This window comes from Podarcis gaigeae (genome assembly GCF_964106915.1).
Source record: "Podarcis gaigeae genome assembly, chromosome: 4".
Lineage (NCBI taxonomy): Eukaryota > Metazoa > Chordata > Lepidosauria > Squamata > Lacertidae > Podarcis > Podarcis gaigeae.
The window spans coordinates 62061498-62076986 of record NC_139677.1 but is presented as its reverse complement, the minus strand read 5'-3'; the positions used below and the strand labels follow the sequence as shown (position 1 = coordinate 62076986).

Here is a 15489-nt window from a genome sequence, read left to right as displayed (position 1 = left end):
AGCAAAGCTCCAAGCCAGCAGGGGAATACTAAGATTTTCCTTATAATCTAGCAAGGTAGTACAGATAACCAGTTTACAAGTCAAAACAAAATTTAAAAAAAATCCTTCCAGTAGCACCTTAAAGACCAACTAAGTTAGTTCTTGGTATGAGCTTTCGTGTGCATGCACACTTCTTCAGATACATCATACCAAGAACTAACTTAGTTGGTCTTTAAGGTGCTACTGGAAGGAATTTTTTTTTGTTTGTTTTGACTATGGCAGACCAACACGGCTACCTATCTGTAACAGTTTACAAGTGATTACATAATGGCATACTAAGTTTATTAGCCAAGGGAGGAATTTTTTTCAAGTGCATACGCTCTTCCCCTTCCTCAAATCCTAATTTAAGAAAGCCCTTTTGACTGTGCTAGATTGTGGCCATAGCTTATAGTGGATGCAAATCTGTTCCTTGGTAACAGTTCATCAATGGTGTGAGGTCTAGGTGTACAAAATGACCACCTACATCAGAAGAAATAGACAAGAGGTGGCGGGAGGGAACATCAATTAGCTTGCAACTCAGATTCTCCTACAAGATTGGCTCCCTTTTCGAATGTTCATTCCAGGTGTTCTGTTTGGCAAACTGCAAAGTAGCTTATGAGAGACAGCCAAGAGGCAACATTCAGAGATTTTGGCAGGAAAAAAAATGTTTCAAAGTTACTACTACTACTACTATTACTACTAAAACTGATAATTTCCCATTCCATTATAATCTTAGTGGATGAAATAGTACAACATTCTTTTTTACTTTTAAATTAAATAAAAAATGCATACAATAGGAGGTAACAGTATTTTAAAATCTAATTATAAGAATGTATCAGAGTGGAAAGTTACTATAAAACTTCTGCTTTTGTTTTGGGCATAAATTAAATTATCTACTTTTTTAGAATAAAAGGGCCTTGATGGTTGATAGTGTCATTTTTCAACATCATTTTCCTCCTATCTCGTTAGCTTCATGCTATACTGTAGTAATATAGAAGGTATTTATATTTTCAGGCAATAAAACTTTGCAACAGAAGGGAGGATTTCCAAATAACTGTTGACAGAAATAACAAGAGTAGAACAGAAAGTGGGAGTGGCCGAAAGTTGCCTGCCAGCAGTCAGACTGCCAAAAACATATTGCCTGTCTCCTGCCTAACCAAATTCCAAATTGCAAAAGGTAAAAATAAAGGGTCATTACTCATCTGGCATTTGCCAGCTACTTGTACTGGGTCTTTGTGTTAAGTTAATAATCCTGGGTTCACTCTCTGGATAATATGGATGTTATTTTGGATACTGGATAATTAATTGGTTTTGTCCTGGGTGCTGGAAACTTTTTAATTAGCTGCTCTGACTTTTCTCTTCCTTTTCTGTTTCCTCCCTGAAGCAATTTTCACATGTCTCTGGTGGGTATTGTGTGCTGCCTGGTTGGTAGTGGGTCACTGCTTTTCTCCTCTAGCATGTAAATTGGAATTAGTAATCATAATAATTGTTATTTTGCTTTGCAGTAAGAAATATGTGTCCCTTTTCATTGTGAAAGAACAGTAGCAAAAAGGGAGATCTTACTCACTTCCTTTTGGTTCTCCCTAACACATACTGCTTGCATTGGACTTCTCAAGATTTGGTATTTCAGCGGACTGTGACCAAATGACCTCTATCAACTCTGCTTTAAATCTGCCTAAAATATTAATATCACTTCAATCACTTAACAAGGCAGGATTCTGCTAACTGAATGGAGTTTGCTTTTATAACAGGCCCATGTCAGTGCTGTAGGGGCAACTGTAAGTAAGCTACTCAATGCTTTTTGCTTCTACCTCTATGGCACACCTGGTAATGTCTGTCTGTCTGTTTGTTTTATATGCCACCTTTATCTTCCAAGGATCTCAAGGTGGTGTACATGGCTCTCCTCCCCCCATTTCATCCTCACAAAGGCTTTGTGAGTTTGATGAAGGTAATGAAGATGCATGAGTGCAGGACTGAGGTACAGGGTGCCCAAATGTTTAGAGATAGGTATAGCTCTACAGCAGGTGGCGCTGTGGGTTAAAGCCTCAGCGCCTAGGACTTGCCGATCGAAAGGTCGGCGGTTCGAATCCCTGCAGTGGGGTGCGCTCCCGCTGCTAGGTCCCAGCGCCTGCCAACCTAGCAGTTCGAAAGCACCTCCGGGTGCAAGTAGATAAATAGGGACCGCTTACCAGCGGGAAGGTAAACGGCGTTTCCGTGTGCGGCTCTGGCTCTCCAGATGCAGCTTTGTCACGCTGGCCACGTGACCCGGAAGTGTCTCCGGACAGCGCTGGCCCCTGGCCTCTTAAGTGAGATGGGCGCACAACCCCAGAGTCTGTCAAGACTGGCCCGTACGGGCAGGGGTACCTTTACCTTTACCTTTACCTATAGCTCTACAGCACACAATTATATTATTTCTTTCATGAATATAACATATATCCCAAAATATTTAGGTTTCACACGTCTTCCCCATGTTTCATTGCTCCTATGCCTATAGCAAAATTCATATTGCAAAAATATATCCCTTGTTGCACTTTGTGCTTCCTTGGTGAATTAGTCTTGATTTCCCATCTGTGGTAATCCCTCCCCCACCTGCTACCCCAGAGGGAAACAGCCTGAAGGACAGAGCTACTAATTTTGCGGTCTAGATAAGTTTTGCTTCTACGGTTACAAATTCCTTCCCAAAAGTAGTGGGGAAAGAAATGCTACATTTTGAAGCTTTCTCTCTAATAGCATCAAATTTACAAACATCATTGCTTGAACAGGAATCTTGTAGGTAATGCCAAGATGATAGTGGCTTCAAATTTATTTATTTACGGCTATTAGCCCATAAAATATGTACAGGTGGCTTTGATACCACTGAAGCTCATACTACAGAATCAAATACCACTCTTTACCTTAGGCATGAATCAGAGAATGCCTTCTAGGAAGGAAGTAGATTACTACAAAAGGTCATTAGGAAACCGAGTCTTCTGGGAAGAAGGCCCATTGCATGGAACTGGACAGAGAAGTATTAAAATATCACTGTCTAATTTTGATCACTCAGCAGGATATCCATGCCGAAGAATCTTGTAAATATCACTCCTGCTTTACAGCAAGCTTCAAGAGACATTCTGCTAAGACATCTTTGTTATAAGAAAATAAACATGTAGTTAAAATGTTGTGTGCTGTACAGCAATGTCATGGAAACTGTGGTCTTTGAAAGAGTAATGTAATTGTGCCAGTGCAGTGCTTTTCATTCACCTGGATCTTTTCAGGTGAAACAAAAACATATATACGGAAACCCTTGCATGATTCTCATTGTCTAATCATAATCACCATAAAGAATTAAAAATTAATTGGATTTTTCTTGGCGGCTGCATGTATGGTTATAGTAACGATCTGGAAGGACTGAAAAGGTGTGAACTTGAATGCTTGGCACAAGAGTATGTGGTGCATTGTCCTTATGGAAAAAATGACTCACAAAATTAAGACTGGCAAGAGGAACAAAGCACAAAGATACCTTTGCAGGAGAATGGTGGAGCTTCATTTCATTTGCAAATGCTCCAGAAAATCAACAACCAGTTACAAAGGTTCATAATAAACTTGTGGATCACTTAATAGGTACATATTGTATAGAGGTATACTGTTCAATCAGCCTTAGATATTTCTAGATACATTTCTTCTATTGAGTGTACATCTTCAGGTGATCCCTTGTCTGTACATTTCACTTTAGAACGGCTCTCTTTGACTAAAATATTAGATTTACCAGGGCAAACAGAATACTATATTAACCCCCACATTAGAAACACACACACACACACACACACACACACACACAGAGAGAGAGAGAGAGAGAGAGAGAGAGAGAGAGAGAGAGAGAGAGAACACACGCGCAATGGCATACTTTCACTGTAAAAGACAGAAAGCATAATTCCAAGAGCAGTTACTGTGAAAGTTGCTGAGTGTGTGGCTGCTTGTTTTTGTTACTACGCTTCTTAAAATACTTTTAAACTTCAAAAACAAAATATGAGCATTTATTTTTATAAGTTGTGCTGTATGTACGGGGATACAGGCTTTCATCGTGCATTTTTGGGGGTCTCCAGGGAAATAATAATAAAAGGAATTAAAAGGGAAAGAGTAGAGCTTTCGCTGTACATTCACAAAAATCTTACCGTCCAGGTCACTTGGACAGTGGTAGGGGTTAGCACAACAGGATTATGAAGCCGCACAATGACATCCCCAAGCTCTTTTTGCACCTGCCTGTGATCCACACCTTGCGCTGGTGGGCTGATATCTGTGGGTCAAACACACATGAGGAAAGCCAATCAGAATAATTAATTCATTATGATGACTAAAAAGCTTAATGAATATTTAATTCAATATCCTTACTGGAATTAGTTAGTTGGTTTTCAATTAATGCAGTGGATGAGACTGAACTGTAGACCTAACAGGGCATGGAGGAAACATTTTGTATTTTCACATATGGTAATATGGTAATATATGAAACCTATTCTAATAACTATTATAGATACATTCTTACATATTTTAATTATCTAAAGATGTATGACGTGAAAGCTTTGAAACACTAAAATAATAACAGCCTTGATGTGCCATGAACTGGCAGGCCAGATTCAAAATTTAAGCAAATTATTTTCTGCAATTAAAATTGTGTGCATTACTTGCAATAATATTTCAGACTTTTATTAAAAGGCCTTGAAACATAACTGTAGAATTCATAAATACTCATATCAATATATAGGCTTTTGCCATCTGAGATGTAGATTTTTAGGATCCACCTTTTTGTGATTGTAAGTTGTTTAAGTTGTTTTTACATTGTGTTTGATTGTGGTAACCTGTTCTGGGACCTCATGGTAAAGAAAGGGATGGAATTAAAACAATCATAATGATACTAATAACTTGTGCACAACAATTTCTCTATAAAATGTTACCTGTGTTTGTCTCTGTGCATTTGGCAGTGATGCAAAGTGCATGGGGGTAAAACCCTAATCTTCCACTTGACTGGATTTATTCAGCCCAAAATGTGACTACTACACAGACTACTACGCAGAGCACTAAGTGGCAGTGATAGCTGCTGGTGGTCCTCACTGCTGTCCCCACTCATTTGCCCAAGTGGAAGAGTGGGTAAGGATGGGGAGCAGCAGCAATGGCTCCAGGAGTGGGACATCTTGGAACACTAGGGTCTTGGCCAATACCCAATAGTGTCTATGAGTATATAGGGTGTTTTCATTATAATTTTTTTTTGTTAAAGTTAGGTAGCATTGTTGGTCTGCCGTAGTCACAACAAAATAAAAAATTCCTTCCAGTAGCACCTTAGAGACCAACTGTTTGTTATTGGTATGTGCTTTCGTGTGCATGCACACATAAAGGTAAACAGTATTTTGTTGTCTCCTTAACCTCTTGTATAAACTCAATATAGTATCATGGTAGGACATTTCCACTATACGGTATACACAAAAAGGGGGAAGACAGATCACATATTCAACAATGATGAACAATTACCATTGATTTGTATGTTGCCAATCATAGCTTATTTAAAATGGCTGTCTTCCTTTTACAAACTGAATGACCAGAACCTTTAGCCATACCAGTCAATACACTGCAATGGTTCTGCCTAGCATTTTCCTTCATCTCAGTTTCAAATTAGTTGTATACAGTAGTTAGCAGACAAAAATTGACAATTGATTTAGAAAGCATTCCTTTAGGATATTTAAAATCAGCTGATTTTTCAAAATAACCCAAATTAGTATTCCACTTGTTAGTACCATATTTAAATAATATCTCCACCCATTTTAAAAATGATCTTGTAAGTCCAATTAGTAATCCAAAACTATGCCCCTAAATCTTAAAAACCCATGTTTTACCTATATGGAAGACCTGGATATGATTAAGACCATGGATTAAAAATAGAAGAAGTCAATACAGACAGATGTGGACTGAAATATTCTTACCTGAGCCTTATAGTACTGAATCAATATATAAAAATAAGACATTATATCCAGCTTTTAACATTTACCTGGGTAAAACCAGGATAAAGGGAGACAACAGGCTCTTATAACTGTCTTGTTATTTCATACCATGCATGTCTCTCTATTAACTGATCCATCTGTATTTAATTTTCAGTCTCATTGATATATATATATATATATATATATATATATATATATATATCTCCATGTTTGGATAGGCTAAGGTGACTTTTCTCTTTCTGATTATGGAAAGACACTCATGATTCTTTGCCCCCCCCCCCAAAAAAATAAATGTAGGAAACAATTTCTGTCAAAATTTCAAAGCTTGTATGGGTACTTTTTGTAACTAGTACTTTCTCCAAGACAAAAATAAGCCTTGGAGATACATTCTTTTTATTAATGACAGCTTAGCTGAACCATGACATTTCTATTGCCAATGATTTCTTCTTCTTTATTTATATAATTATTGTATGGATCAAATATGTGGTTCTGATAAGTGATGGAACTTCAGTTGCAGCAGGACCTGATGGGTTGTGCTACAGTGGGACTTAGGAAGGACTTAGTATGCTTTTGTACTGAGAATGACGGAAATTGTTTGGTGGGACAGAGATCAGTTATGGCGCCATCAGACTCAACGTATCTCTGAAGGGATCAGAGCAATCTGCTCCCACTCAAGGCAACCTCACAACAGCTCCAAAAAGAAAAGGCGAGATGAGCTGCATAAAGGAGAAAATGGAATCTGACAAAAACAGCCCTTCCATTACTAAGCTACAATTTTAATTTGTTGGTATAAAAGTAACCATAATATATAATTGTATTTGCTAGAGTTATTTCAAGACACTAAGGCCTGTGGTCATAGATACCTATTGCAAATGATATCATGCATCAGTGCTTTTAGCTGATTCTTTCCTTTGTAATGGCTAGTGTGAATAGGCTCTTTCCTTGGATGTCAGCTTTCTTTGTAAGGCTGGGCTGGATGAGAACCGCATTTGAAATTACATCAAAACATTATGCTAAGTGTCATTTGAATTCATTATTTAATTTAGCTAAAATATAGGATACCACAAAGGCTGTCAGTGTTATACATGCTGGAGCACATGTGGCTGGCAGACAGCTTGTGAAAATAGAAACTACAACGCATGCAGAAAGTAAAGAAAAGAACTGTTTTAATGAAATAAAATCTTTTGTCAGTCTGTCAGGTAAAATCTGACATACTGATGCAAAACGCGGTCTCTCCTTGCAGAGCTCAATGATATTAACAACATAAAGGCCAGCATGTTGAGGCACTCATAGTGAGTCCAGGAAGCAAAGGAAACTGGCTACATCTGATTTGCTGAATGGATGGCAATAATTTGAGGCACTCCCCTAACACCCAAACCCAATGCAGCACATGGGGATTAGGAGCAGGGGCCAGTGTGCAATTCTACTTCCCGCTCTAAATATTCAAAGAATATGTGCAGTAGGAGATAACTGTCAAAACTACGTAACTGCATATGTTATCCCATGCATGTATTATTATCCCTTTATATAGTCTTGTGTACTAGGCGTGTGTGTGTGCATGTCTCTGTCTCTAAATAGACACATGGGGCCAGATGACTGCATTCTTCTTGAAAATAAGTGAAAAATGGAAGATTTCCTTCTTCCTTCACATGTGATTTAAAAGTTCCCGTAGTAATGAATAAACTGGGGTAAAATATGTTACCGATGAGCTATACCTCACTGGCCTGGTTTGCATAACATGTAAACAATGGTTTAGTGGGACTGCAGGAACATGTGAGCTCCTGAGGAGAGGTTTGCAGCTGCTTTGCTCCTCTCTGGTCTCAGGTACTTCCATGCCACACGGAGCTAAGTCAACAACAACAACAACAACAACAACAACAATAATAAATGCCTTTGAATGGAAGTGTGTCCAAGAAACAGAGGCTAGCTAAAGCCAAAATAACTGCTTTGGTTTGTGCTTTTGCCTGTATTAACTTACTTAAAAGTAATACATTTGGTGGTGTATGCTTTTTATTATAGTAACTAGTTAGTGCCCACCAATATGTAAAGAAGGAGAGAGAACCCATAGCTCTCCAGGTCCTTGCTGCAGAGGCAAAGAGGAAAGGAACTGGACTCAGGTTTATCATCATGTACATAAGGCATGATGGGACGCGGGTGGCGCTGTGGGTTAAACCAGAGCCTAGGGCTGATGGGAAGGTCAGCGGTTCAAATCCCCACGACGGGGTGAGCTCCCGTTGCTCGGTCCCAGCTCCTGCCAACCTAGCAGTCTGAAAGCACACAGTGCAAGCAGGTGGGAAGGTAAACAGTGTTTCTGTGCCCTGCTCTGGTTTGCCAGAAGCGGCTTAGTCATGCTGGCCACATGACCTGGAAGCTGTACACCGGCTCCCTCGGTCAGTAAAGTGAGATGAGCGCCGCAACCCCAGAGTTGTCTGTGACTGGACCTAACGGTCAGGGGTCCCTTTACCTTTACCTTTTTACATAAGGCTCAGTGCAGCTTGTTTCCCATTGCAAAGGTGTAGGAGCCCTACAAAAACACACACACATTCTCAGCACTTATATGCATACTGCTTTCATCATCCATCATTCTCTGCCCCAGAATATCATTCATGGGATGCCTGAATGAGAAAAGGACAAAAGTCAGCAGCTTCCATACATTTGGCCTTGGTGAAATGTTTATAAAGCTCAACAGGATGGAAACAGATCCTTTCCCCAGTCATCCTTTCCTATTCCTCCCTGCTTCATCGCCTGACCCTGCCACTGGTTACTACTATGGATGTCAAGGACAGAGGCTTACATTAGGCATATGAAGGGCCTAAGAATAACAGGACAGAAGGATTTAAGTGGCATGGCTTGCATGCTGCAAAACAAAACAAAAAAACCCATATAAAGCAATAAAACAAATGATCTAAAATTAACAGATGTATGCAAATCAACGAGAGAACCTTCAAACATTAATAATAATAATAATAATAATAATAATAATAATAATTTGTATAGTCCCTTTCATCCAAATATCATAGGGTGGTTCACAACATAAAAATACAAAATGAAAACACAAAATACATAATAAAAACCAAAACACACCAATAACTCCTCCCACAAAAACACACACACAAAAACACAACTCTTCAAAAGGCCATAGAATGTTCATTAGCTAAAGGCCTGGTTATAGAGAAACATTTTCGCCTGGCACCTAAAGATATGCAATGAAGGCACCAGGCGAGCATCCCTGGGGAGAGCATTCCACAAACAGGGAGCCACCACAGAAAAGGCCTGTTGTCATGTTGCCACCCTTCAGACTGCTCATGGAATGAATAGTTCACTACACTCAATTCTTCAGGATTGTCTCCCTTTTTCCTGGCTTTGGTTAGGGAAAATCATAAATCAAGTCCTTCTTCCAAAGATTTAAAGATAAACTACATATGTGGATTTCTCTTCCTCCATAAAACATCACAGCTATTTCTGGTGTTTTTTTTCTTGCACTGGATGTGGATATCCTGTATGTTTGTACTGTTATACTATATATCTTAATGTACAAGTTTGTTTTTTTACTTATCTTAACCATTGCTTTAGGACTCCTTTCAGTTGTGTGAAACAATAAATAAATTTAATAAATAAAACTAAACAGCAGCAAAAACCCTGAAAAGAAGATAGGGTTAACAGAATGTCTGGCCCAATCTCACCCAATGAGTTTCATAGCTGAGGTGAAAAGAGATAGAAGCAGACCCAGCTGAATCCAATAAAGAGTTCATGTAGTTCAGTACTCTGATTTACAACACTGGTCAGTCAGATGACTTCTGGGATGGCAGCCCTCCCCAATTTGTCCACAGCACATAGTATTCACAGGTGAACTGCCTCTGAACATGGAAGTTTCATTTCTATCCATTTTCTATCCATCTATCCTAACACAATGTTGTTTAACCCTGATTTAAGCCATCTTAACCAAAAACTTGTGACAGAAAATTTCAAACATTAATTGTTGTGTGAAGAATTACTGTCTTCTGTGAGTCCTGAATTTCTTGCCAATCAGCTTCACTGGGTGATGTTGATCAGGCAATGTTAAGAAGCTCCACACCATTCACAATTAGTAGTATGCTTCCCTGATAGAGAAGATGTGTTAACTCCTTGATCGTTCTTTTGGTTTTCCTTTGCTGCATAATTATGGCTTTACAACACTCCTTACACAGTGTTCTGATTATAGTACCAGCATGTGTACGCAACATATGGAACATACGTTTTTGCTCTCTTTTCTAATACAGTTGTAGCTTGGATACTGAACTCCTTGACTTCCAAAAAAATTGGCTCCCGAACGCTAGAAACCAGGAAGGGAATGTTCCAGTTTCCGAGTATTTGTGAAGTCGAACCAACTTCTAGAACGGATTCCGTTCAACTTCCAAGGTACGACTGTAACTTCCTAGACAGAATTTGGCTTTTTCGCTGCCGCTGCAAACTGAATCAACATTTGCTTCCATTACTCTTCCTTCTGCATAGCCCTGACCTGGGTTCTATTTCTTTGTCATGCTAGGCCATGAAAGCATATTGGTAGAGTGTGACAAAGAGAGAGGACAGCTACTTTATATATTACTATAACTGCAGTCATGCTCCTGAAAAACAGAATGAAGTTACCTTGTGTTCGGACAGGGTCTGACATGGTGCTGGGATCACTCAAACCTTGTGAGTTGATAGCTCTCACCATAAACAGGTAGATGGTGTTTGGACGGAGTCCTCTCACAGTATAAGGTGTCGTTTTTACATGGTTAGCAACTGTTTGCCAGCTATTGCTCACCGACTGACTGCAATGAAAATATATTGGAAGACTATAGATCAAAGCAACACAAAGTTAGAAAACGCTCAGATCAAGTTTCAGTCTGCTGCCACAGAAGGAGGTGGAAAGTTTACATACACTATTAAGATCATTAAACAGTTCTGATTGTTTCAGCTGAATCAATCAACAAGGAGTACAAAACCAAAGCCACACAGCTCACAATAAATGCTGATAATGTTAATAGCCTGTTAGAAAAATTCCTGTAAAATAGAAATGAGATGGGGGAAGAATGTTGAGAAGAACAAATCTGCTAAAAGAATAATTATAATAGAATATGGTTAAAATTCTCTTGTCCTCTTTGCACAAAGTTTACAAGCAAAATTACAGCTGTTCCAAAGCACATCTGCAAAAGAATATTATTGAATGACTATGTTTCCAGTGTCTAGTTATTGAACTGGTCTTCTGTAGAAATAAAGTGAGGTCATAGGCTTTTGTTGTGCTACAAAATATCTCTTAAATACACGACACCTTTGAAAGCCTGATGGGATATTACTGTGGTTTACTGCCAGGTCAAAATGGACGCTACGAAGGTTAGAGAGCACCTTTCCCCCCCTCCAGGCTTTATATTATTTAGAAGATGAATGTATGGAAGCCCAACAAAATGTTATCAATAAAGAATTCTATTTGCTTTTAATGATACTGAGAATTACTGATAAAAACCTAGTGTGAATGACAGTGCTGTGTGTTTGTATTGCTTCCAAGACAAAAGCAGACTCTGGTCTCAGCTATACAGCTGCAAATAAAATGTTTTAAGTGTGTTTTCAGTGCAATATACAATGTGGCACTAGATGATGATGGTGAGCCTTATGGAAAATTCAATGTATTTTTTAAAAAATACTTTAAGAAAAAGAATTTTCATAGCAGTTTTTATATGTGTGTAGATTCCACCTCAGTATAAATTCCTGTAAATCCAACAAACCAAGTATGTTTTTAAAATATTCCTTTAAAACAGAAGGTTCATAAATAAGATTTTAGAATGGAATTATAATGTCTTAACCTTTCAAAATGAGTTTGTTCAAACGTGCAGATCCCCCTAACTGTATCAATGCATAAGGAAAATGGAATTTGTAACATACCTAAAAGCCTCAATGATATATGCACTAGTTGGGAGGTTTCCAGGGGTGCCTGGCTGCCAAGACAAGGTGACACTATTCTTAGTGACATCCATGACCTGAGGCTTGGATGGTGGTCCAGGGAGGTCATTTGAATCATAATTTCTGCTGACGGCTGCTCCTCCAGATTCTGTGGGAGACAAATGCTTACATTTTGAAAATAAAATCTGTTTAATAAAGGTGAAGTAAAAACAAAACATCAAAAACATATTTAAAATACACAGTAGTCCTGTTCGGACATCCAACTCATATGCACAATTAATGCACCCACAGAAAAGGTGGCAGACTCTGCCCATCCTCCTTTGCCCATTTATTGAACACTCAAACAAAGGGTGGAATCCAACATTCCACTCTTCCATCTGCCCAAGCATTTGAGCTTGCCAGACTGAATGTTCCTTTCTCTCCTTGCCCCATCAACATTTCTGGGGTTTGTCCTGACCCACCCTGAGCCAATTTTGAGGAGCATATGAGGAAGGAGAAACAACATTGTTGCACAACTGAAAGTCCTTGTGCAGGGCTTCTGCAGATGGGGCTTATTAGGTAAATCCCACCCCAAGGTTATGTATTTATAGCTGCATGGGCGCCTTTGTTCATGTAGAATGGCATACAATTTCTAGTAGGGTTCTCACATGGAAAGTGTCTTCTGCACATACAGCTACACATGCAGGGGCTCTGCTCGGGTATTCAATGAATATGAATAGAGGGAAGAACAGAGGTAGCCATTTCCTAGGTTCACTGAATGTGCAACCTCAGCATCTGAGTGGGCTAATATGATAACCCAGCTTAGAATGAGCAAAGAGAACAGCATAAAGATTAGGTTGTGTGTTTCAGGTTTGGGGAGAAATTTGATTATTTCACTGTTTAATGTTAATATGTCTAATCCACACTTCCAGAACCAATATGGAAACTAAAACACAGCTATTCTTCAAAATTCACTCTTCATACAAATTTTCCCTGTAGTCAGAAGATGTATATATTAGGGGGAAATAATGTACAAAAATGCATTGCATTGGTAAAGATTGCTTGCAAATAATGTACATATTAGGAAAAATCACATAAAAAATGAGTATATTGGAAGAAATTTATCTGCATTTTTATGCAGAAAAGGAATGTACTAAACTTTAGAAACTGAGAAAAACTGAAATGAATATATTTGTTATCTCTAGTGTGTTCTCTATGAGAATGTCTGGTTTTCATAATTATTTTAACTGTCTAATATATTTTATTCTGTTTTTACTCTGTTTTATGTATTGTCTTTTTTAGAATGGCTTCTAATGGCTAGACTAAACAAACAAACAAACAAACAAACAAACAAGTCAAAAGCTGTCAGTGCTACATTCCAAAAGCTAGCAGGTCTGGATATGCACACCATCACATGCCTTTCAAATACACACACGGACATGCAATATCTCACTCCCCCACATGTAACACATGCACAATCTAACACATGTACACACACATAAAACACTTTCATTTTATTTTAAAAAATAGCTCGGTATGGCTTACCTGTCACATCTAGCACAGCACTCCAAGATGTTTCCCCGCTTGAACTTGTGGCAACACAAGTGTAGGTGCCAGTGTCTGATATCTAAGCACATGGAAATGTTTGAGGACATTCTGGTCAAGCCTTTTACATAATCTATTCATTCAGTTTTCCCAAATGTTTCTCATTGCAGAATAAGAGGAATTAGTTTACACTTGGAATCAGAATAAACTGAACCAAATATTTCACGATCAACAATTGAATAACATCTACCTGTAGTAAATTATGACAACATTTGTTAATCCTGTTTGATGCATTTTCAAGTTTCCCCCACAAACTATTATGTATCTGTTATTAAATTAAATCTGTTTCAGTATTCACAAAATAAACACTGATTTCAACATGCTTTACTGGTAGAAAGCTATCTTCATTTTAGTTTTTAAAAGATCTTAGAACAGAGCAAAATAAAACAACCCAAATGTGTTTGGCAATGAGCTGGCTCTGTGGCTGCCCAAATGGCCCTTAGTGTTGGCAGTTTCTCACTTTGTCTTTGCTTTGCACTGCATGTAAACAATGCTTTGGATGAAAGCTGCAGCCACTTGGTCAGTGGTACCAGGCAGTGCTGTTATACCCACAGGGAGCCAGATTAGGCCAAGAAAAAAGGTCAGGTTACAATACCAGTGCAACTACAACAGTAATCAGAAATATTTAATTTTCAACTCATTTATTGTACTGCTGATGCATGCCCTCCTTATGTCAGTACTCTATGCAGTTAAATTCCCATTAAGTGCAGAAATTATTGCAGGTTGCCTCTGCAAATTCTTTTGTAGTTTGACATGGAGGACGGTGATGGTGACAGGGTGAAGAAACTCTTGCATAAATGAAGTTGGACAGAAGGATTAATAATCATTACTGAATGTGCATTTGAAGAAACATTCTATTTAAAGCAATGGAATTGAAGGACAGGATCCACATCTGAATGTACATTGAAATGATATGTGCATGTCACCGAAAGCAACGGAATAGCTAGACAGTCTTGGCATTGGGACACACATTGTGAGGAACATCTGGTTTTTGATCATAGCTCCTAACAGAAATGGTGTCTGATAGAGTTTGTGTAGATATCTGTGGTGGAAAAGAAGAACACTGTAGAATCCAAGAGACAAGTTTGATATATCCCTTAATTGTGTCATTTAAGCCCTCATTCTTGTTTTGGGACTGCTTGACCCTATGTGTTCCAACTCCAGAAGGCTATAGCAAAGGAGCAATCAAAGTGTAGGTGTCACTGTGGTTGACAAAATTAGAGAAAATCAAAACACTTCATGTAACTATTTTGTCTGTCCTATGTGTTCAGTTTTGGATTTTGCACAGATTGCTCAAGTAGTATGGTTGCACAGTTTGGAAGATTTGTTTTCATTGTTACTGGGAATTCTCAACTCAGTATTATTGCACTTTTATATTTGTACAACTGTTATATGTATACAATTTGTGTAATGTTCAAAAGTCTCCATACAGACTTTGCACATGTGTAGGCTTTTGTTACTCTTCATTGGGCTGTATTGGTGCTCCAGGTGAATTATGTGTATCTATAGTGTTTTACTAGAAAATGCTCAATGAAGATGTGCTTTCTGAAAAATTGCAAATAGTGAATGCTTCCACCATATTTGTAGGGGATTCTTGAAGCATCATTATTAAAATAATTATATTTATTTATGCCCCCCTTCCCCCCCTGATAGGATTTGACCCCAAAATGGATTGGTACAGTTAATTTTTCTACAGATGGATGGTTAAGAGGAAATTTAAACCTTGTGGTACAAATATATCCACATTTGTTTAATATGTCACAATCACCATTTTTTCTCATATTTTTCTGACTGAACATGAATGTTAAAACTATTCACACTTTTGTTGATATTCTCTTCCCTTTTTAAATGGGAATATTTTTAAAAATTATTATTTTAGTCTTCTATATAGCTCATGTGTCTCTAACAAAGCGATTAATGGACTTGCATGACTGAACACAAATTTAGCTGTTTCCATAGCTGGATGCAGGCTGGTATCCCACAAGCTTCTGGCACGTGTATT

At 38.3% G+C, this 15489-nt stretch overlaps 1 protein-coding gene across 29 annotated transcripts in view; it reads right to left on the bottom strand.

The window, feature by feature from the left end:
* Window positions 1-15489, bottom strand: part of ROBO2 (roundabout guidance receptor 2) — an 800601-nt gene that overhangs the window by 87314 nt on the left and 697798 nt on the right. For all 29 annotated transcript variants that reach the window (XM_083735907.1, XM_083735912.1, XM_083735908.1 and 26 more), the window contains 4 exons: window positions 13428-13509; window positions 11886-12051; window positions 10611-10777; window positions 4170-4291 (listed from right to left, as the gene is read on the bottom strand). In XM_083735907.1, coding sequence (XP_083592033.1) covers window positions 4170-4291; window positions 10611-10777; window positions 11886-12051; window positions 13428-13509 — 537 coding nt within the window. The remainder of the gene's footprint in view (window positions 1-4169; window positions 4292-10610; window positions 10778-11885; window positions 12052-13427; window positions 13510-15489) is intronic.